The 21,866-nt window shown below is 40.9% G+C and overlaps 1 protein-coding gene across 1 annotated transcript in view; it reads right to left on the reverse strand.

Moving 5' to 3' along the window:
* The window catches only part of SELP (selectin P (granule membrane protein 140kDa, antigen CD62)), a 34,918-nt gene extending 13,471 nt beyond the window's left edge, over window positions 1–21,447 (reverse strand). The window contains exons 1-7 of the mRNA XM_006887455.1: window positions 21,418–21,447; window positions 14,389–14,479; window positions 10,252–10,638; window positions 7,510–7,617; window positions 6,870–7,055; window positions 5,640–5,825; window positions 3,254–3,439 (exon numbers count right to left, since the gene is read on the reverse strand). Of these exons, the coding sequence (XP_006887517.1) occupies window positions 3,254–3,439; window positions 5,640–5,825; window positions 6,870–7,055; window positions 7,510–7,617; window positions 10,252–10,638; window positions 14,389–14,479; window positions 21,418–21,447 (1,174 nt within the window). The remainder of the gene's footprint in view (window positions 1–3,253; window positions 3,440–5,639; window positions 5,826–6,869; window positions 7,056–7,509; window positions 7,618–10,251; window positions 10,639–14,388; window positions 14,480–21,417) is intronic.
* Window positions 21,448–21,866: the final 419 nt, after the last annotated feature.

Genomic DNA, 21,866 nt, shown 5'->3' on the forward strand with positions numbered 1-21,866 from the left:
TCTTCTTCTCTTACGCTGTCCCTCCATCCTCCAAAACATTATGTCTCTCTCCAAGGACATGCAACATGCCCAAAGTATGTCAAACAGAGATTCAGAATCCTTGCTTCCAAGGAGCAGCCTGGTTTCACCTTCTCCAGGACAAACCTGTTTGTTCTCCTAGTGGTCCATGTTATATTCAATACTCACCTTCAGCACCATAGCTCAAAGGCATCAGTTCTCCTTCTATCATTCCAGTCAGTCATTGTCCAGCTTTCTGATTCATATCAAGTAATTGCTAAGACCATGGCCCAGATCAGTTGAATTTTAGTCTCCAGACTTTAGTACTCTGGAGAGGTCCCTGAAAGCTGCCTTTCCCAATGTAATTTATCTTTTTACTTTCTGGCTGCTGGTACCAAGCGTGTGGATTGTGGAGTTAAGCAAACTGAAGCTGTTAACAATCTCAATCTTGTCACCGTCTATCATGATGCTGCCGATTGGAAATGTGGGTAGTTCAAATTCACCAGTTTCTCAAGTGTAAAATGGGCAGCTACTCCTGTAATGATTTTTAGTTTTGGAAGCCAGGTGGAGGCTTGCTAAAAGGAGTCAACAACTTGAGGACAATGAGTTTGGTTCTTAGGTATTTCAGTCTTCAGAGTATTTTCTGTGCTCTTTCATTCCTTCCTTCCCCCCCAACTACATTGCCCCCAAGTATATGAATTTGTCCAAAAATCTAGTTGTTTTCTGTCACTGAAACCTATTTAGTGTTAAGTATGTATAAGAGGATGAGCTGGAAAGAGGAAAAAGGGGACTGTAAAGGCACATTGAGGCATATGCAAGACTTGGTGACATTGAGTCCATTTCCAGATCTTTCTCTAATGGCAGGGGTGACAGTGGAGGAGAGACATTAAAAAGGGAAACGGTCTGCTAACGTGCTTTCAGAAGTATTGCAACAGCTAGGGGGTTGCAAGCCTCACTGTGCCTTCCTGCCCAGCCCACATTTGGGTATTTCACATGATAGGCACCTAGCAGTGAGAGGATAAGGAGAAAGTTCAGTTGGAGTAAACAAAGAACTAAAAGCAGAAGGGAACTGGAAGGTCACAGGAAGCAGTGGTGAGTGGCAACCTCCTTGCTGTGAAACGCCCATAGGCAAGCCAGTATGAGGCAATGAACTGTAATCTGTGCCTGGTAGAGTTCAGGGCAGCCGAGAAGAGCTCTGAGTGCTGTGATAACCCAAAGCAAAGATACCCAGTCCTTCCCCAAAGCTGCATGGACTTTGTGATTCATCCAGGCTTCAAAGTATCCAGGATGGGAGTTGAGGAGAAGAATCTCAGTCTCACCCTGTTCCCCTCAGACCTGCTCTAAAAGTGCCTTCCATCTGTCCATCCTACAAAGACAGACCACAAGCATCCCTGTCGAGTTTCCAAGTCTGTAATCCTTAAGGAAGCCAATTGTCATTTCTTTCCCCTAAGAAAAAACTGGTTGACTTGAACCACGAACCTTTTGGTTAGCATCTGGGTGCTTAAACACAGTGCTCCAAGGTGACTTGGAAGACAGTTTGGGGACAAAGGACACCCAGTTTTGCTGAATTTGTTTATTCATTTGCTCATTCAGTCATCCACGGTTGGCCCAATTTAGCAGTGGTGGACGTGAGTGTGACCTAAATAGCAAGTGGTTTCCTCTTCAAAACACGACGTACCAGCTTGATTTTGCCAGATGTTACAGTCTGTGCAAAATGAGTCGGCAAAGGCAAACAACACAGAAGTTAGTTGGTATTTTATGTGTTTTACTTTTCGTGGCAATTATATCTGTTTCATAAAGTTATAAATTACAGAAGGGGAAAATCAGAGAGGGAACATATTTGGAGGAATTCACACCAGAATGTAAACAGTCTCTGTTTTAGGGTGGAGGTATTTTAAAACAACATAATTCTCCTCCTGTATTTTCCCCTCCCTGTAGTCTTGGTAAATAAAGACCTTGATTTTGGAGGGGGGCGTATATTTTTACTAATTTTAATGAAAGTTGACAGAGATTTAAGGTTTCCAGTCATTCATTGTTGCACTTTTCTCCCTGTCCACACCTTCCCCCCAATTTGCTCTTCTCTTCGAAAATAAAAGAAAAATTCTTTCATTGCTATACAATCCCTCCCCTCAAGTCCACTCCACTGTACAGCCTTCATTCTGAACTCCTGTCATGACAAAAATACCTAATCATAAATCCCTTTTAAACAGTTCTCTCCCTAATCTGTTTCAGTATTGTATACATTATTTATCCCATCTTTCTCAGTCTTCCCTCAACCCTGATGACAGTCCCGTTTTACCGCAGTGGTCCTCTGCAATATTTGTCCTTTTGTGACTGAGATATTTCACCTAGCATAAAATACCTTGTTTTTTAAAAGCAATGTTTGCCATAAAGATAACTAAAAAATCGGGTACAATTAATAGAAAAAAGAATGAGTATAGGGAAAACACATCTATCTTTTAATCTCCAAACACAGATTACTAGATTAAATTCTATTTCAGGTGGATATTATACTATCAGTAGAATGCAATGACTTTTAGATATCAAGATACATATAAACATAAAAGTTTATCTTGAATCTGAAAATTTCTTTCTCTGAGAATACTGTAACCTCAAGTTCAAGAAGTAGTTTCTTTCTCATAACTTTCATTGTACTTCATCACTTTGCTTAATATTTCATTTGTGGGTTTGCTCCCCATTCCACCATTATACTAGACTTCTACGAGTGAAGAACCATGTCGGCTTCGGGATAACTATCTCGTACCTATTTTTTTTTCCTTTTAAGGTTTCTTTACAGATATTGTAATTAGCCAAGGGGGAACAGTTAACCTGGCTCATGAAAGAGCCTTTAGGTCCTGGTAAAGTAGACCCTCAGAGAGATGGATTGAGACAATGGCTGCAACTGTGAACTCAAGCAGCAACTATTATGAGGACAGTGCAAAACTGGGTGGTTTAATTCCATTGTACCTAGCGTTGCTATGAGTCAGGACCAACTCAACAGGACCCAGAAAACAACAAGAATGAAGACCTTGCAAAGGCATTCCCAGGGCTTACTCCCCAGTGTCTGTTGCCAAACAGCCCGATATTTGTACCATCTGCCTAGCCCATGAAGGTATTTGCTTTTGAGGTCCCTGAGTTGTAGGGTGAAAGGATGAGTTCAGTATTCATTTTCTAGATGTTTTCAAGGTGGTCATTTACCATGGTGAAATAAAGCTTAGCGTTTATTTCCAAGATGGTGGGGAGCACACGACTATACCTTGGCATTCTGGTGGCATAGCACTCCAATGTCCTGTAGCCAAGCATTGCAGCATGCTCGCACCCACCAGGAGTGAGCCTTCGTCACAGGTGAAGCTGCAGGCTGACTGGTACCTGAAGGTACCATGCACATGGGAGCAGTTCATCTGGGCCTTGTTGGGAGCTGGAAGATCTTGGCACCTCAGAGCTAAGGGATGGGGAGGCAAAGGAGTGAGGGGAAAGAATGACACATAACCACTCATTGATTTCAACCCCTAATCCTCCCTTGAGACAGGAACAGAAACTCTTAAATCAGAATTATTTAACCCAGAGGAATACAAAAGTGTCACCTAATGGAAATACTGTATTAAAAAAGTGCTGACTCATTATTGAGCATTTGGAAATATGTATTAATAACTTCTTCTATCTCATGCTTTTGAGCCAAAGACTTATTTCTAAGAATTAGTGTCACCATAGTAGATGTGCATGCAAAAACGACTTCAAATATTTTGTCAAGAAGTTATTTGAAAAAGGAACTATGCTAGTATAATTGTCTTTAGTCTGGTGGTGTAGTCTGTAGGGAATTGCCCTGCTATCCCAAGATCCATGCCTCTTCTGGCAGTTCAAATCCACCAGCAACTCCTCAGGAGAAAGGTACACAATCTTCTCCTATGTGACTTGCAACCTCAGAGGCACAATGGAATGTCAGTTATGAGTTAGTTCCAACTCTCGTGACAATGAGTCAGAATAGCAATGCAGTAATATCAAAAGTGTACATTGGATATAAAGCCCGCGTATCAAAGTAGAAAACCCTAGGAGAGCCTGTAAATGGAAGTAAGGAGACCACATCGCATGATGTTTAAGAGAACATTCAGATACCTGCCCTGGATAATTCTATCTGGAAACAGGAATAGCATGAATGATCCCTGATGATCCATGTTAAGTGTGTCAGAAGACAGTTTCTTTGTTGCCAGATGGTCCATTTACAATCTATTACATCATCCTTACTAAAGCTCACTCAAATGGGGCTTGACAATCTAGTGCTTCAACCTCATTTAGCATTATATCAGAGTATACTTAAACAAGGGAGCTCTGGAAACAGCCCATAGGGAGTTTTGCTGCTCACCTGAAGGTGGCTTCTTTCTGATGGTTCAAATCCACCAGCAACTCACAGGAGTGAGCACCTACTTTGTGATTTATAGCCTCAGAAAGCCGACCAGAGGGTCAGCTATGAGTTGATTTTAAGTCCATGACAACGAGTATGAGTTGTTTTCAATCTTAAACAGAGAGGAATTGCATAAACTACCCATTTATGCCAATAAAAGAAAATATGAAATGCTGATATAGTAGTTCTGAAATTATTTCTGTGTAGGGTATTTTTTGTAAACAAATATTCCTAACTATCTTGCTGTGCATTAGTTATCCTATAAAATATTGAAAGATAATCTTTTAATAAAAACAGACCATGTGCTTATGATTAATAGGATGTTGTTATTGCTATTATCTTACCTACATTTATGAAGCACAAAGCTGTTTTGAAGTTACTTTTATACACATTAATTCATAGTAACTAGTGAGGTAGAAAGATAAGGCAGGTGATTATTATTGTTATAAAAACCCATTGCCACTGAATTTACTTCATAACAAGCCATCAGAACAGAGTAGAGCAGGCCTACAGTGTTCCCAAGGCCATTATGTTTGTGAAAGCAGATTCACCTCTTTCTCCTGTGGAGCAAGATTTTGATTAGAAGCCTCCCTCTTCAGCACCCCCAGGGCTCCATTGTTGTTGTCAACTGTTACCAAGTTGGCTTCTGACTCATAACTACTCCGCACACAATAGGATGGGAGAGTTGCTTAGGTTTCCATTGGCTGGTTTTAGGAAGTAGATAGCTAGACCTTTTCTTCATACTCCATCTTAGTTTGGAAGCTTTTCTGAAGTTTGTTTCAGTTTATAATAACACACAAACCTCCAATGACAGATGGGTGGTGAGTGGAATGAGGTGTATTGGCTGGGAATGGAGCCTGATTTCCCACATGGAAAGTGGGAATTTTACCACTGAACCCCCCACTGCTCTCAAGGCAGGTAATTGTGTCCCCATTTAACAGAAGACCCTGAAACTCAGCAACTTTAAAAGTTGTTGAGAGGGATTAAAAAGTTAGTATTAAGTTTATCTTTATGTACTGTTCTTCCTCTCCAGTCTCCTTCATGCTAACATATCCCAAAAGTGCCTTGATTGTGCTGAACTGAATATATTGGGACCAAAAATGGGTTTCTTTACTGTTTCATCTCTGGTGCATAGTAAGTTGTCAGACACTGTCTGATGGATAAATTGATGACAATGATAAATTAAGATGTCAATGCCTTCTGAGCTGTGAAGGGCAGAAGGAATATTTCAATGTTACCATACCTTCACACACGGGGGCAGGTGCTGTCCACTGTCCCTTGTCAGAGCACCAAGCTGTTTCAGCTCCTCTCAGCAAGAAACCCTCTGCACAACTGAAGCTACAGCTGCTGCCATACTGAAAGCCTTGCAGAGACGAGGAGCAATCCATGTTGCCGTGGACAGGCCTTTCCATCGGATCGCATGTAATAGCTGAAAGGAAAAGTTATTGTCTGAAACCCTCTTCACAGTGGAAGCTGCATGTGAGTTGGTGCTGGAGTTCTTTTGCAGACTCAAAACAGATTGTATTTCCTCATTCAGGAGGCTTTAGGGGTGAGTATTGGATGGTTGCAAAGGAGGAAGGAGAGAGATGGAGGTAGAGGATTGAGGGTTGGGAGGGAGGGAATCACAGAGTCACAGAGTTTGGTGGACAGAGGCAGGGCATAAAGGATAGATCTAGTGGGGACCTGAAAAGAAGGCATGAAAGTGGCATAGAGCAATGGTGATTAATTTTATAAAACAATGAATGGGAATGGTTATATGAAACACACAATGTATATATGTATATGAATTTTGTATGCAAATCAATACAAAATAAAGAATTAAAAAACCCAAAACAAAAAAACACCCAAAACAAAATTAGTGTTACTCTTGACAAATTTAGAAACATTATTCTGAGTGAAAGAAATTAATTTCAAAAAGACAAACGCAGGTATGATTTCTATAATATGGAACGCTTAACAAGCAAATAGATGAGAGTGTATCAGCGACTCCCAGGGACTCTCGTGGCTTAGTGTTAAGGAATTTCACTGTCCACACAAAGGCACATGGTGTGAATCCACTAGCTACTCCCTGAGAGAAAGATGGGCAACCTCCTTCCATATGATTTATTGCTGCTGAAGACTCACTGTAGGGTCAGCTATGGGTTGGTTCCAATTTACAACTAGGGGAAGACAAAAGGGACACGAGGGAACTCTGTTAATGGGGATGGAAAATAAGGCCATATATAATGGTGGTCATTGTGTTTGATGTCATTTTGTCACTGAATTGTCATTTGTTGAATTAACAAATGTATTATTTATATTTTTCACAAGAAGGGGGGGGAAATAGTGTAACTCCAGTTAAGTAGAAGAGGTAAGGAGAATTTTCCATCTACTATTCACCCTTGCCTTTCCCAAATTTAACCAGGAAAGTGACATTATTCTTTCCTTGCAATTCTGGTTGCTAATGAGGCTCTAAAAAGCAAGGACTACATACCTACACACTGTGGGGGTTTATTCGTCCAGTGTCCAGAAGCCAAACATTGCAGTTTGCTGGGTCCTTTCAACATGTACCCTTCTGTGCATTGAAAACTGCACTGTGAGTTGAAAGAGAAGTCTCCCAGAGGGTGGCTGCAGTTCATCAGCCCGTGCTGAGGTATGTCCAATGCTCCACATTCACTAACTGCAAGAGATAAAACATTGGCTTAAAGACAAGGCCACATTTGCTGAAATCTAGCTCATATGTGTTACCTTCTTCATGCACTCTCTCTAGACTCTAACCCAGAATGTCAACTTTTATTTACTCCCTTTGTATTGCATATATTTTGAGAAATAACCATTCTTTCACTGACCTTTACTTGAAATATGAAAAACAAGCCCTAAATAGGTATCCTTCATTTGCTTCTTCTATGCTTTTTCTCTTTTGAGATTTTTTTAATGAGTAAATGTTCTTGCCTAGGATAAAATGGTTTACCCAGAACCCATATCTAATTGAACCCAAATCTAATTGAAAAGCTTGAGTAAGGTGAACAGATTGTTGAGAGCATCCAGGATTGGGCTTCACCCATCAGAGAGAAGCTGACATCATCTTTGGGGCAAGGTGAAAAACCAAAATATTATCAAAATTGTTTCCTCACCGTATTCACATTCTGGCCCATAGAATCCAGGGTAGCAGGAGCAAGTGTAGTTCCCAATTGTCTCAATGCATTCTCCTTGGCTGTAGCAGGACATGTCATGGCAGGAGGCTGAGTGATGTGGAAGGATTAGAATCATGGTCATTCGTGAGAGATTCAGACTTGCTTAGACAGGACTGAGTTAGGCAGACAGCAGAGAAGTCAGCTTGTCGTTGTGAAAGTATTGTGAGAGCCTATTGTGGCATTATCCAGCTCCCATTTCTCTGCTGTATTGGCCTAGTGTGAAGGAGTTGCACTACCAACCCAAAGGCACACAGTTCTAATCCACCAGCTGCTCCACAGGAGAAAGATGGGCAGTCCACTCCCATGTGATTTACTGCCTTTGAAAACCCACTGGAGGGTCAGCTATGAGTTGGTTCTGACTCTATGGTATATAACAACGACAAGAAAGAAGTTAGGGGCTCTGGTTACACAATGGGTTAAGCGTTTGGCTAGTAAGCCAAAGATTAGAAGTTTTAATCTATCAGACACTCTACAATGTAGCTATCTGCTTCTGTAAAGATTTACATCCTTGGAAATGAGATAGGACCATCCTAATCTATCCTATGAGTCAGAGTGTATTCAAGGTCTATAGGTTTTGGGAAGGAGGGAGCCACTCTGTGTGAACTTGTAGGAACAATTGGAGCCCTCACATGGAGCCCACGCTAGTACAAAGGTGGACAGTCACTGCCCAAACACAATCTGAATCCAGGGTCCCTCTGGAGTTTGGACCTTAGGCAAGTCATTTGCCTGAGCCAAATATACCCAATTTTAGGATAACAACTTCTCCACACTTTGCGTCCTATATCCTATGGTAGAGGAGTAGAGAAGCCAAATGAGAAATTTACTATGCTCAGTAAAGGACTATTTCAGGATATAAAAATGTTCGGGTTAGATGATATGGACCATGGCTGACCTGCCAGGACTTCCTCACTGTTCCAGAATAAAGAAAGAAGGCTCACGGTTTTCTTTTCTTGAAGGAGATTTTTTTGAGAGTGTGCATTCTTCGTGGAGAAATGGTAGTGAATGAAATTGACACTATGGGAGATGGTTTTATTGATTAAGTCCTGGCCAGGGGCTTCGACTTGTAGCTCAATTGCTTTCTGGTGGTGTATTTGTTTTGCACAAAAACTTAGTTACATGTTGGTCCAATTAAGGGTAATTATGACATTAAATCCTCTGTCACAAAAAGTGTAGTACTAGATGATGTCTGAGTTTCCTCTTAACTATGGGATACTATTTCTGTAAGCCCTATGAGGGTCTGAAAGGAAAAAACCAATGCTCCCCTGAATGAATCAGTGAGGTTGATGAAGCTGAATGATATCCTTGAAACAGTTCTAAGGGAAGGCACAGGAAGCCTCTGTGGTTGGAAGATAAAGACCAAGGCAACATCTTCCATACTCTTTCCTTATCCTCTTGTTTTGACCCTGTTCTTTTTTCATAATGAGGACATAATAGTGGAAAAATGCGACAGGCTTAAAATATAGGAGATTGGTTATCAGTTTTGTTTCTGTCATACTACAGGACCTTCAGAAAATGAAACATCCCAGAGTTTCCATTTCAAGAATTGATGCCTTTGAATTTTGGTGCTGGTGAAGAGTATGGAATAGCCCATAGACTGCCGAAAGAACAAATCTATGTTAGAAGACATGCAGCCAGGGTGCTCCTTAGAGGCAACGATGGTGAAACTTTGTCTCACATACTTTGGATGTATATTAGTAGGGTTCAGTCCTTGGGTGGGGGGAGGAAACCACATCACCTTATAAAAGTAGAGGATCAGTGAAGGTGAGGAAGATCCTTGAGATGGCTTGACAGTTACCATACACCGGGCTTAAAGCACAGTGGAGATTGTGTGGATGGCAGGGTTTCATTCTGTTCAACACAGGGTCACTATGCATTGGAGTTGACTTAAGGGCACCTGGCAATAACAAAATTTATAAAGGGTTGTTGTTGTTAGGTGCTGTCAAGTCAAATATGACTCATAGAGACCCTTGTGAACAACAGATCTGAACCCCATCCTATCCTGTACCATCTGAAGGGTAAGCTGGATGATAGTGAAATTTACTTTTAGTTACAGAAGACCACTGTTCTCTAATTCTGATCTGATGTTCTTTAAGGTGCTCCATAAAAAGTTTATTTGATGGTGCAGTGATTTAAGAGCTTGGCTGATCATCGCAAGATCAACAATTTGAACTCATTAGCTCCTCCACACTATAAGATGTGGCAGGCTGCTTCTATAAAGATAATAGCCGACTAGGAAATTCCATGAGGCACTTCCTTTCTGTCCTTAAAGTCATGATGAGTCAGAATTGGCAACAATCATTAACAGTTTATGCTTTGTTTTCATTTTTCAGGCTCCATTTAACTGACTCATTGGTTACCTTTGACTAACAAGTAAAAATCTTTTTTAAAAGAAAAATATTTGATACTGGTTTATTTACAAACTAAAACCCGTTTTTAAGGAAAAAAAGATTTCAGAAGAGTAGGGAAGACTCCTAGTTCAAATGGTTCAAATGGTTAATGGCACAAATGCTGACTGATGGGTTGGAGGCTTAAGTCCACCCAGGGAGGTCTCAGAAGAAAGACTTGGGGATCTTTGTAAAAAAAAAAAAATGCCATCTACTGCACACAAAAGAGACACATGGGATCACCATGAATTGGGGTTGACACCCTGACAACTGGTTTTTAAGAGAAGAACGGCCTTACCTGTATAGCATAGTGCTCGCTTTCTCTTCCCACAAGGCTCATCGTTCCACTTGCCGGGGGCTGTTGAACTCTTGATGTATATTTCCACACAATCCTGATTGTTCCTCTTGTTGTTGGGTTCATTGTCAGCCCAGTTCTCGGCAGCCTTGGTGAGAATCTTTTTGGTTCCCACCCAAGTCCACGTGTTATTGATCTTTCGGATGCCAATCCAATAGTAAGTTTTGTGGTGGGGAATGACATCATTGAGGTAAGCGATTTCATTTTTGTTCTGGATGGCCACCAAGTCCGTATAAAACTTCTGGCAATACGCCCGGGAAACGTTCCACGAGTATACTTGTGTGCTGAAATGGTACGTCCATGCTGCTACTTCTCTCTGGTTCATTAGATCTAGAGTAAGGGAGAAAGAGTACCCCTTTGCATCTCTTAAGCCGAGAGAGGTTCTTTGTCAGACACACATAATATAGTCAGAGGAATTTCTGAGCAGAAGAGAAATACTCCAAACATGACTACTTTGTGTCTAATCTAGTTTTAGGAGAAGAGAGTGGATGTTTGCATTTCACATAGGACTACATGAAGTCAAAAGAGGCAATAGCCTCTTCTGAGGCTGTCTGATGTTAAAGTTGGAAAATCATTAATCACCAGAGTTGGAAGGAACCTCAGAGGTGATCAAAATGAATGCTTTCCTTTTATAAATGACCAAAACAAAATATTGACTTCACTCTAAATCAATGAAGCAAAAAAATCAACAAATTTCTGTTGAGTTTACTTGATCTTATGGGAACCCCAAGTATGTTACAATAGAAGTGTATTCCAGAGGGTTTTTTTACTTTAGAAGGAGATCATGAGGTCTTTTGTCCAAAGAACCTCTGTGTAAATACAAACAACTAACCTTTCAGTTGTAGGTGTGTGTCTAAATTTTTTTTGTTATGCAGGGCCTCCCAACTCAGAGAAGGAAGCATATGAGGTAATTTGCCCTATCCCAAGTTATATGACACAGAAGAGTGCCTTTATGGCTATCGTATATCTATAGGTCCTATTGTCAGCATGAGAAATAAGATACTTCATGACCCTCAACTTACCTCCTGGTCCAGCCTCATAGTTTGCCACATGTAATTTTTTAGCAAAACAGAGCTCCCACTTCCAAGGCGTTCTGAAGGCTATTGCTGCTTTCCTGTCTTCCCTGCTTTATGCCTAGTAAGTTTTACTTGGTGGTTTAGAGGTAAGGGGTTGTGTTGTCAACCCAAAAACATGTGGTTTGAATCCACCAGTTGCTGTGCAGAAGAAGAAAGATGGGAAATCCCCTCCAAGTGATTTAATAACATTGAAAATCTGCTGGAGAGTCAGTTAGGAGTAAGTTCTGACTGGATGGTACATAACAACAACTCTCCTTTTATTCTCTACAGTGACTCAGTGTTTTCCATGCCAGACTATAGGTCTTATTTTCCTCCAGGGCCATTACAGCCATGGATGGTAATGTCTGTGTCAAAAACCCTGTCCTCAGTTATGTATCTCTGATGTCTGACTCTTAGTAGCTCTGGATTCTTAGCACCCAGCAAGAGCTTGGCACTTATTAATAAATATTCAAGAAATATTTCTTAGATAAGTGAAACCTATCTAGTTTGTGGCAAATCAGGACCCCTGATTGGCAATCGCACACTATCTCTCCCCCTGGCTGTTTCTCTTTGAAAAATTACTTTTCCTATGTCTGCTTGTCCTGCATATTAGTTGAACTTATATGCAGAACATATTCTCTGGGAGGCTGGGCTGTATGAGAAGTGTGGCATCAGGACTGGAGGAAGACTCATCAGCAACCTACATTATGAAAATGACACAATCTTCCTTGCTAAAACTGAGGAGGACTGAAGCACTTGCTGCAGAAAGTCAAGGACTACAGCCTTCAATATGAATTGAAGCTCAATACCAAGAAAACAAAGTTTCTCAACAATGGTCCAATTGGTAGCATCAGGATGGATGGTGAAAAAGATTGATACTGTTTAACAGCTTTAGTTTGCTTGGCTCTGCAATCAACACTCTTGGCACCAACAGCCAGGAAATTAAAAGATGTATTGTGATGGGAAAGTCTGCTATTAGGGACCTCTCCAAAGTACTGAAGAGCAATGATGTCACTCTGCAGGCTAAGGTGCTCCTGATGCAGGCCATCATCTTTGCAATCACTGGCTATGCATCAGAGAGCTGGATAATGACTAGGGAGGATAGAAGGAGAATTGATGCCTTTGAGCTGTGGTGCTGGAGAAGAGTATTGAATATACCATGGACTGCCAAGAAAACAAACAGGTTCATCCTGGAGAGGGTAAAGCCAGGCTGCTCCTTGGAGGTCTGATGTTTTGTCTGACATACTTCGGACATATTGCAAGGAGGGACCAGTCCTTGGAGAGGGACGTCATGCTTGGCGCAGGGTAAGGGACAGTGCAGGAGAGGAATACCCTCTATGGGGTGGATTGATTAAGTAACTGGGGTAATTGGGGTGGGTGTGTCAGAGACAGTGATATCGGCACAGGATAGAACAGGGTTTAGAGCTGTTGTAGAAAGGGTTGCTATGAGTCACGGGAGACTCTATGGCACATAACAACAACAACACATCTGCTTACTTACCAGCTAAGAGAAAGTTGAAATTGTCTCTCTTCACACACTTGTGATATTAAATAAATAAGGAATATGCCCTTCAAAAATTTAAAGAGCACTAGGAGGCAAAGGATTGTTATTTTAGCCAGTGGGAGCTCAAGGGGCCAAAGAGGCCAGTTCCTTTGCGGGGAGGTGTACAATGCAAGCAATCAGCACTGGAAGTGGCTCCTTTTCCTGTTTATAAGGCCTTGTTCTGTGGAACCCACTCCTTTGCTATCTGTGTACAGGTCAGTCATATTTGTCTCTCTTCGTCTGCCTTAAATCTTTATGTCACAAATTACGATGTGTCCCAGACCACATTACAATGTCATTGTTTCACTTAGGTTTATATGAACTCAGATGAGGAAATAGCTGCTTCTGAGATGTTTGATGTAGAAGATTTAGAATCACAAGTTTGCCAGAGTTGGAAGGAATTTCAGAAGTGACTTAAGCTAAAGGTACTTTTGCGTTTGTAAGCTTCTTCCTCCATGTACACACATGCATACATCTCTTATTGCTGTCAAGGTAGAACTGATTCATACTCTGTTGGATTTCCAAAGCAGCAAATCACACAGGAGGAGATTGTCCATTTCTCCCTCAGAGCCATTCGTAGATTTGAACTACTTACGTAGGCATGGCCTTTGGGTTAGCAGTGAAACTTCTTACAGAGTAGCTCACCAGAGCTCCCCACATACATAATATAAAAATTACATTTTACAACTGCAGGAGTACAGAGATGAGTATATCTTGATATATAAAGAGCATTATGAACCACCTCTCTGGTGGCTCGAATCCATCAACCACCCCATGAGAGAAAGATAGGACGTTTGTTTCCTAATGAATTTGCAGCCATGGAAGCCTGCTGGAGGATCAGCTATGAATCAGAATCAACTCAACAACAATGAGAATGAATAGCTGAACAGTTAAGTACTAGGTTGCTAAGTAAAGGGTTGGCTGTTCAAACCCACTCAGAAACTCTGTGGGAGAAAAGAGTTGGCAATTTACTCCAGTAAAGATTGTTGTTGTTTACCGTGGAGTCGGAACCAACCTATAGTTGACCCACTGGAAGGTTTTCAGAGGCAGTTATCGCACAGGAGGAGGTTGCCCACCCTTCTGCCGTGGAACAAGTAAAGATTACATCCTAGAAAAGTCTATGGAGCAGTTCTGTGCTATTACATGAATGCCCCATGTCAAAGTTAACTTAATGACACAACAACAATGTATTCATATATATTTAAACTATCTTCTTTGCCCTGAAAGAAAATTGTTTTTAAGGACTTAAAAACACATTGTGGGCCCACAAAAGTACTGTGGGTCGATGCCTATTGTATCTAATAATTATATGGTCCTGAAACACGTTCTGGAGGTTTTCCTATGAACAGTGCTGATTGGTACATTTCTCTTTTAGAAATATTGATTCTGACAGTTTTCCTCTGCTCTCACTAACTTCTCTCCTTTGGCTCTGGGATCCACCATAATCACTCAGGGTTGGGTGACAGGTTAAGTAGAATTTACCAGAAATCAGCATACTGAAGAAAAGGATGGGAGCTGTTTGGAAAACCACTCTCTGAATTCTCCAGTTCCTGCTGGTTTGTAGGCAGCTAGCCTGAAACAAGATATGAAAATTGTGTTTAGTATCTATATGCAATCATAATGGAGGAAAATGTTAGTTGAGTCAAATGACCAGAGAGGTACTACCTTTGTTTTAATAGCAAACCCCTACCTATTTGATTACCAGAGCTCAAGGAGTTTATAATCATTACGTTGCCATTGTTGTTGTCAATTGCTTTCAAGTCAGCTCTGATGTCTCACATGGACTCGTGGACAACAGAGTGAAATGTTTCCCAGTCTTGTGGCATCTTCAGAATCAGTTGTATGCATGAGTCTGTTTTGCTCCCACTGAATATTTTGCATGCCTTCCAGCCTAGGTGGTTTGTCTTCCAGCACTCTATCAGACCATCTTATGTTGTGATCCATTGTGTTTTTACTGGCTAACTTTTGCAAGTAGATAGATCCCTGTACACTTATTCTTAGTTTGTCTTGGTCTGTAAGTTCCCCTGAAACATGTCCATGGGTGATCCTGCTGGTATGGAAACAGTAATAATGCAGCTTCTAGCATCATAGCAACACATAAGCCACTAGCATATGACATGCTGACATATGAGCGGCAAGAGCCCTTCTCTACAGAAGTCCTCAAATGCCATCTGCCATACACCAGTGATGGAGGATGACTGAGCGACACGGTGTGTACAGGTAGTAATAGCTGAGTGGTAAGAGCACAGAGTGCACCAGTGATTACAATCTGAGCAAATAGAGGGCACGACTAAAGCCTGGACTAGACAGAGACTTTGGTGGTGCAGCCAGTAGTGTGCTCCACCCCTAACCAAAAGGCTGCACATCTCCAGTGATTCAAATCCATCAGTGGCTCTGAGGGAGAAGGAGGAGAGGCTGCTTCCTGTTAAGGTTCACAGCAGCAGACACCTGAGGGAGAGTCACTGTGAGTTGGAACTGACTCAACACAGCGAGTATGGTTTTGCTGAGTCTCAAATAAGAGAATTAACTTTGTGTAACAAGTCTGACATTGGTCCATTGAGGAGTTTCTGAATAGATGCTTTGAGAAACAGACATAATCTGAGTTTTTACAAACTGGAGCATTAGTCAGCAGGGCTCTGTGGGCCTATTGTCAGAGACTGAGAGGATCATAATGCTGTGATTTATAGCATTGTTTATTTGCACAGGAAGTATGTTGATAGCCACTTAATGAGGACCTCATTCTGTTGCATTCTCTGCTGATTGTGTTGGATCATCAGTTGTTTTCACTGTCATTTGTCTATGCAGCACCTACCAAGTACCATACAGATGTTAGGGCAGAAATTCTAACCAGATGATGTGGCCTCCCCAAGGGTACACGAACAAGGAGAGTTTAAGTAAATCTAACTCTAGACTCTGAACATTTCTCTCAAAATACATACTCTTTTCTAAAGTCAACCTTTTAGGAACATATCCTTCTACTACTTTACAAATAAATCACATATACTTTTAGGAATCTAACTCTACAAACTCTCTTATAAAAGTAGAGAAATAATGATAATTATAGAACAGAGTTCAGGTCTTTTGTGCAAAGCTTACTCTAATTTGACTTAACAACATTTACCTGCTGCTAAATAAGACTAGTGCTGTTATATCTGGAGGAACTTTCTTCAACTTTGCACGTCACTCTTTGTCAATGTGCTGTATGAGGTAACCTGGGTTTGCCGTGATGTTGAACCTTGTGCCATGGGGTTATTAAATATCAGAATGGTTTCCCAATGTGGACAGGGTTTGGTGGAGCTCCCAGTTGTAAATCAGGTTTGGAAGCAGGAGTGGCATCCACTTCCTATACCACATGCCTCTGGAAGCTCTATGAACTTGGAGAAACAACGATAGCTATGGAAAGGCATTCGTTCTTTTGTTCATAGAGTCACTATGAGTTGTGATCGACTCAATGGCAATCAAAAATAACTCCACCTCTTATTTATTATAAGACCTGGTCCTTCAATGTTAAAAAAAAAAAATTGAAATGATGGTGTGCCAAACAGAGACAATAAAATTGTCAGCTGTTGACTAAATGTTCATGGCAAGTCAAATTTTGATGAAATTTTAAGACATGTAACTTGACAGAAGTTGAAATAATGGAAAGACTTTGCTATAATAAAATTTACATATTTGCATGAATCAAATTTCCTAATGTTCAAAAGCCTTAAAAGATAAATAGAAGTATAGAATTGATGCTGATCCTGTCTAAATTTATCAATAAATAGTACTCATGCATGAGACTCATGCAAATGTAAGATAAGCCTTCTTCTCATTCAGAAAAGAATGATGCTAAAGATTCTTAAATACAAAATTTTAAGTTACTTTAAAAAATGTGTGTTCTAACAGTGATTTTTTTTTTTTTAAAAATCACTCAATCCATCAACAAACGAATGGATAGAGAAGCTCTGGTATATTCACACAATGGAATACTACGCTGCATTGAAAAACAAGAAACTCATGCAATATTGTTCAAAATGGGTGACCTTGGGGCACAGTATGCTCAGTGAAATATATCAGTCACAAAAGGGCAGGTGTTGCATGGTGTCACTGTTGTAGAATGAGACTGATATCAAGGTTGGGGTGAGACTCAGAAAAACTGGATAAAGTATGTATACTGCATTGAAACAGATGAGGGAGAGAACTGTTTGAAAGTGATATATAATTGGGTATTATGGTTATGACAAGAGTCCAGAATGAAGGTTGCATAGTGGAGTGTACTTGGAGAGGGAGGGGGGATTCTATACCAAAGAAAGAATTTTTCTTTTACTTTTCAAATAGAAGTGCGAACTGAGGGCGGGAGGGGTGGGCAGGGAGAAAAATGCAACAATGAATGAATGGAAATCCAAAATCTCTGTAAACGTTCATTAAAATTAATTTAAAAAAATAAATAAAAATAAAATTTAAAACAAAACAAATCACTTAATCAGGAAGTTCTTTTAACATGTAGAGACTTATGACTTAAAGAATTGAAATCTTTTAAATACCCATTTATTATTTTCTATTTTTTGTAAAAAAATAGGTGGAGTAATCAAGATAAGGGAATTCTGATGGCCTAATGGCCATGCGTAGTTCAAATCCACCAGCTACTCTGTGGGAGAAGGATGGGCAGTCTCCTACTAGATCTATCCACTGCCTTTGAAAGTCCACTGGAAAAAAACAAAAAAACAAACAAAAAAAAAAAAGTAAGTCCACTGGAAGGTCAGTTATTAGTAGGTTCTGATTTGACATACCCAATAACAATAATGAAGATACTACTTCCAGTTTAAAAATACATCAGCTGAAAATTCTGCAGAGGAAATAGATTAAAAATAAAGACTAAAGAAAAAGGGATTAATAATAACAAATTTCATATTATTAAAGAAGAGCTTGTTTATTAATGAAACTATTTGGTCACTACAGTATTTTTGAAGTGATGAAGCTTACCAGATCACTATGATTCTTAATTCTACCAGATACAATTGAAGAAGTGATGTAACAGATTTATTTTAAAAGGCCAGTATTTATAATATGGTAAAAAAAAAATCCCACCTTGAATACTTTTTAAAGTTCATGACATGTATTGGTGTGCCACTTTATAAAGCATGAGAATCCAGGAAAAAGAAATTTGAAAGGAGTAAAAAAATTGCTGGCGAGGGGCCCAGTTAGGTAGTTTCTTAGAGGGGCTCCAGTGTTTGCTTCCGAAACTGGCTTTCTGCACAGATGAAGGAGAGGAAGAGCAAAGTCTTTTAATCTGGTGGCATGCTTCCTGTGCCCTTCGGAAGTGGTTTACTCCCGGTACAGAGTTTCTACGGTTTCTCTGAGCCCTTTGGGGCCAGTTCAGGGGCAAGTGGGCCTTCAGATCCCACCACTATATGTCAATCCCTACCTCTCATGAAGAAGTTTCATGTTTTAGCTTTGTTTAATCTTTTAAGATTCAGCCTCTACAAAATGATTTCTCCAGCAACTTCTTTACCATATCACATAAGACAGAGAGAGAGAGAGAGAGAGAGAGAGCATGCGCGTGAGAAAAAGCACACACTAGGAATGGAAATGGTCTGTGAAGGTTTTGGAGGACTATGGGAAGCTCTGCGGGACTCTGGTGGCCTAGCAGTAAGAAGCTACATTGCAATCCCAAAGGCACAGTGTTTGAATCCACCAGCCAGATGCTCTGAGGGAGAACGATGGGCAGTCTCTTCCTATGTGATCTACAACCTCTGAAAACTCACTGAAGGGTCAGCTATGAGTTGGTTTCGACTTGATTACATATTACAACAATGACATAGGTACTTCTGATCAAGGTACAATTAGCTAAGAAAGGAAAATGTGCATCCCTGATTTAATCTGACTATTCTTTTCCAATTTTTCCCTCATCAAATACTAAATTGCTTCTCAGTCATTGATTTTGGTGTCATACTCTGTAGGGTGTTGCACTGCCAATCCAAAGGCAATGCCTCTCTGGCAGTCCAGACCCACCACTGATTCCTTGGGAGAAGGATGGGCAATCTCCTCCTGTGCCATTTCCATTCTCCCAAAACCCACTGGAGGCTCGGCTAGGAGTCTGTTCTGATTCGATGGCAATGAGTTTCAAGTGACTTTGAAGATAGGGTCAGGAGTCCCTGAGAGGGACAAACCATCAACCCACCCAACTACTAACCAAAAGATGGGAGATCTGAGTTTACGCAGATGCCTCAGAAGAAAAGCCTGGTGATTTACTTCTCAAAATAAGTCCTTGAAAATCTTATGAGTACACTTCTACTCATATGTTGTTAGGAGTTAGAATCAACCTGCTGGCATTTGGGTTTAAGAAATGATAAAAACTACTGGGGGGAAAATCAACTTCGCACTTCTTAGGTCTTCTGCAGCAAGTCTTAGACCATGAATACTTAGGCTGGGCCTGTTTGATCCTTACTCCTCACCGCTGTAGAGAGGCTTCAGGTATTTTGTTCATAGGGTTGCTATGAGTCCTGTTCGACTCAAAGGCCATCAACAACAACAACCTCACCACTATGACTCGATGAATTGAAATACCTGTCCAAGCATGAATGTGGGGTTATGACAATGACTCTTATTTTCCTGGGGTTTAGGAACTCATTTGAAATCATAATAAAACCTATAGTGAGGACATTTGCAATTTAAAAAAAACAAACAACAAAACAATTTCAGAAAGCTCATGGACTTATCAAATCCACCCATGTTAATGAACCCTAAGTTCAAAACTCTGTTCTAATATTAAGAAAGCACTTAGACTCATTAACAACTGAGAAGAGTATTGTGTGTAGGTGTGGGGTGTGAATAGGGTTTAAAAATCTTCCCTTGAGTAATCATTTCCCCTGAAATATCTGCAGGGTGGACAGACCTTCTCACCTCTGCTCTTGTTTTGCAGTGAAGTGTTTTGTACTGTGTTGAGAGATGCTGGGTCTCTGTTCTCATGTTCTTAGGCTTTAGGAACAAGAGGAAATGCCTTTCTAGAAGTGGTTACATGCTCCGCGAATCTCTCCTCTTCTCTGGCAGCCCATTCCAAGTGGGAAGTCACTAGGAAGGCACCCGAGACAAGGTCACTGCAATAACATCCGGTACCCGTGTCAGCCTTCATTAAGGCTGTTTCACACTGAGGTTCTCACTAACTTTACTTTTCCAAGGAAATGAAAACAATGATGAGATGAAGAGAGGGGCATGGAGAAAGTGGAAGGAACACGTGTTATCCCTCGGCCCCATGTTTTCTAGGAGGGGACGTGAGATGTTAGTAGCGTGCTCATGGCTGCTAGCATCCTTCGTGACTTACCAAGTTGGTGAGGATGCTGTCATGGAAGGAGACCTTGGTCCTTGTCCATGTTGTAGACCAGAGTTTTGCAGTCTTGGGCAGAATCAAATGATGTCCTTCCCTTACCCCTTGTCCTTCTGTGAGTTCTGTAGTTAAACTGTCTTCATTTCCTCTTTACTCTCTAGCCTGCTGCCCTTCCATTCTACCAAACTGCTTCTGCTACATTTATCACTGATATCTTAATTACAGAATCCAGTGATGACTTCCCACTCCTCCTTGACCTTTCTGCAGCGATAAATACTGCTGACAACTTCCTTTTGCTTAAAATGCTTCCCTTGACTCTAATAATGATTTTCCCCTGACTTTTTTTGTTTTCCCTGTGAGTCTTCCTCTGGATCTAGCGCAACCCTCTGCTTTCACTTGCAGAGGTGGGGTTACCGCAGAGGATTGTCCCTTCTCCCTTTACTGTTTTCTGGGGATCTCTCATTTGTTTGCCCATCACTCCCAATATACATCTCCTTTCCAGACTTGCCTCCTAGACTTGTACCTCACACTTCAAATGCAAAGCAACCACAGAAGTATGTAACTGGAGGAAGCCACTGGCACAGAGTTCTCAAGGGCATGAGCTATAATTCGCTTAGGTTTGAATTCCCAACCTTTTTAGACCACATTGGGAGTTCTGGTGGCATAGTCCATAGGGAGATGCTCTATGAACCTAAAGTGGTAGGTTTAAATCCACCAACAGCATCACAGAAGAAAGAAAGTAATCTTTCCCATGTGATTTACAGCCCCCTAACCGGCTGGAGGGTCAGCTATGAGTCTGTTCCAACTCCATACCAATACAAGAGCAAGAATAGACCACATAGGGACGGGCAATCTCCATTGCAATCTACAGCCTGGGAAACTCAATGGAGGATTGGCTATGAGTCGATCCACTCTGTAACGATGAGAAATAATGAGTAGGCCATATTCCAAAAACTATGCATATGCATATATATATATGAATTATTGTGGCAAAGTTATCTAAAAGTAAGATGTAAGTGTACTAAGTGGGAAAAGGTTGGAAAATGTGATAATTGCATTTTATAGTTCTAGTTAGTGTTGCATGCCACTGAGTCAGAACGGACTCAAGGCTGACCCTCTTGCCGGTTTTCAGAGGCAGTAAATTACATGGTAGAAGCCTGTCTGTGTTTCTCCTGTGGAGCAGTTGGCAGATTTGAACGACTTACCTTTGGGCGGGCAGCACAGTTCCTTACCATTAGGCCGCCAGAGCTCATATTATATTTAAGCCAAAATACATATCATAATTAGGTATAAAAGCTTAAAAAGCTTTTGCAGCAATATTAGTGTTTTGTGTTGTTCTATTTGAATGAGAAAGATAAGGAATGTGATGGCTCATCCCCAAGTGTCAGGACCTACTCTCTTAACTCCATGTAGGTGGCACGTGAAGGGAAGTAGGGAAGTGAAGGTCTATGACCATAGGTAATGTGTTTCAGTATTGAGGGGTATCAAATAGAAGCAGTTCTTGATTGGAGGGAGGAGAGTGGGCAAATTTTAATCAAGCCCTCTGGACTGGAAGTGACTCTCTGAAAGGTTCTGACACCAAAGAGAATTCATATGAGGATTGTATATAGTCTTACTGCACAACATTTCAGCTAGTTTATCAAACTCTGGTGAC

This window comes from Elephantulus edwardii, unplaced genomic scaffold, assembly GCF_000299155.1.
Source record: "Elephantulus edwardii isolate Elephantulus edwardi_28Jun2011 unplaced genomic scaffold, EleEdw1.0 scaffold00057, whole genome shotgun sequence".
Classification (NCBI taxonomy): Eukaryota; Metazoa; Chordata; class Mammalia; order Macroscelidea; family Macroscelididae; genus Elephantulus; species Elephantulus edwardii.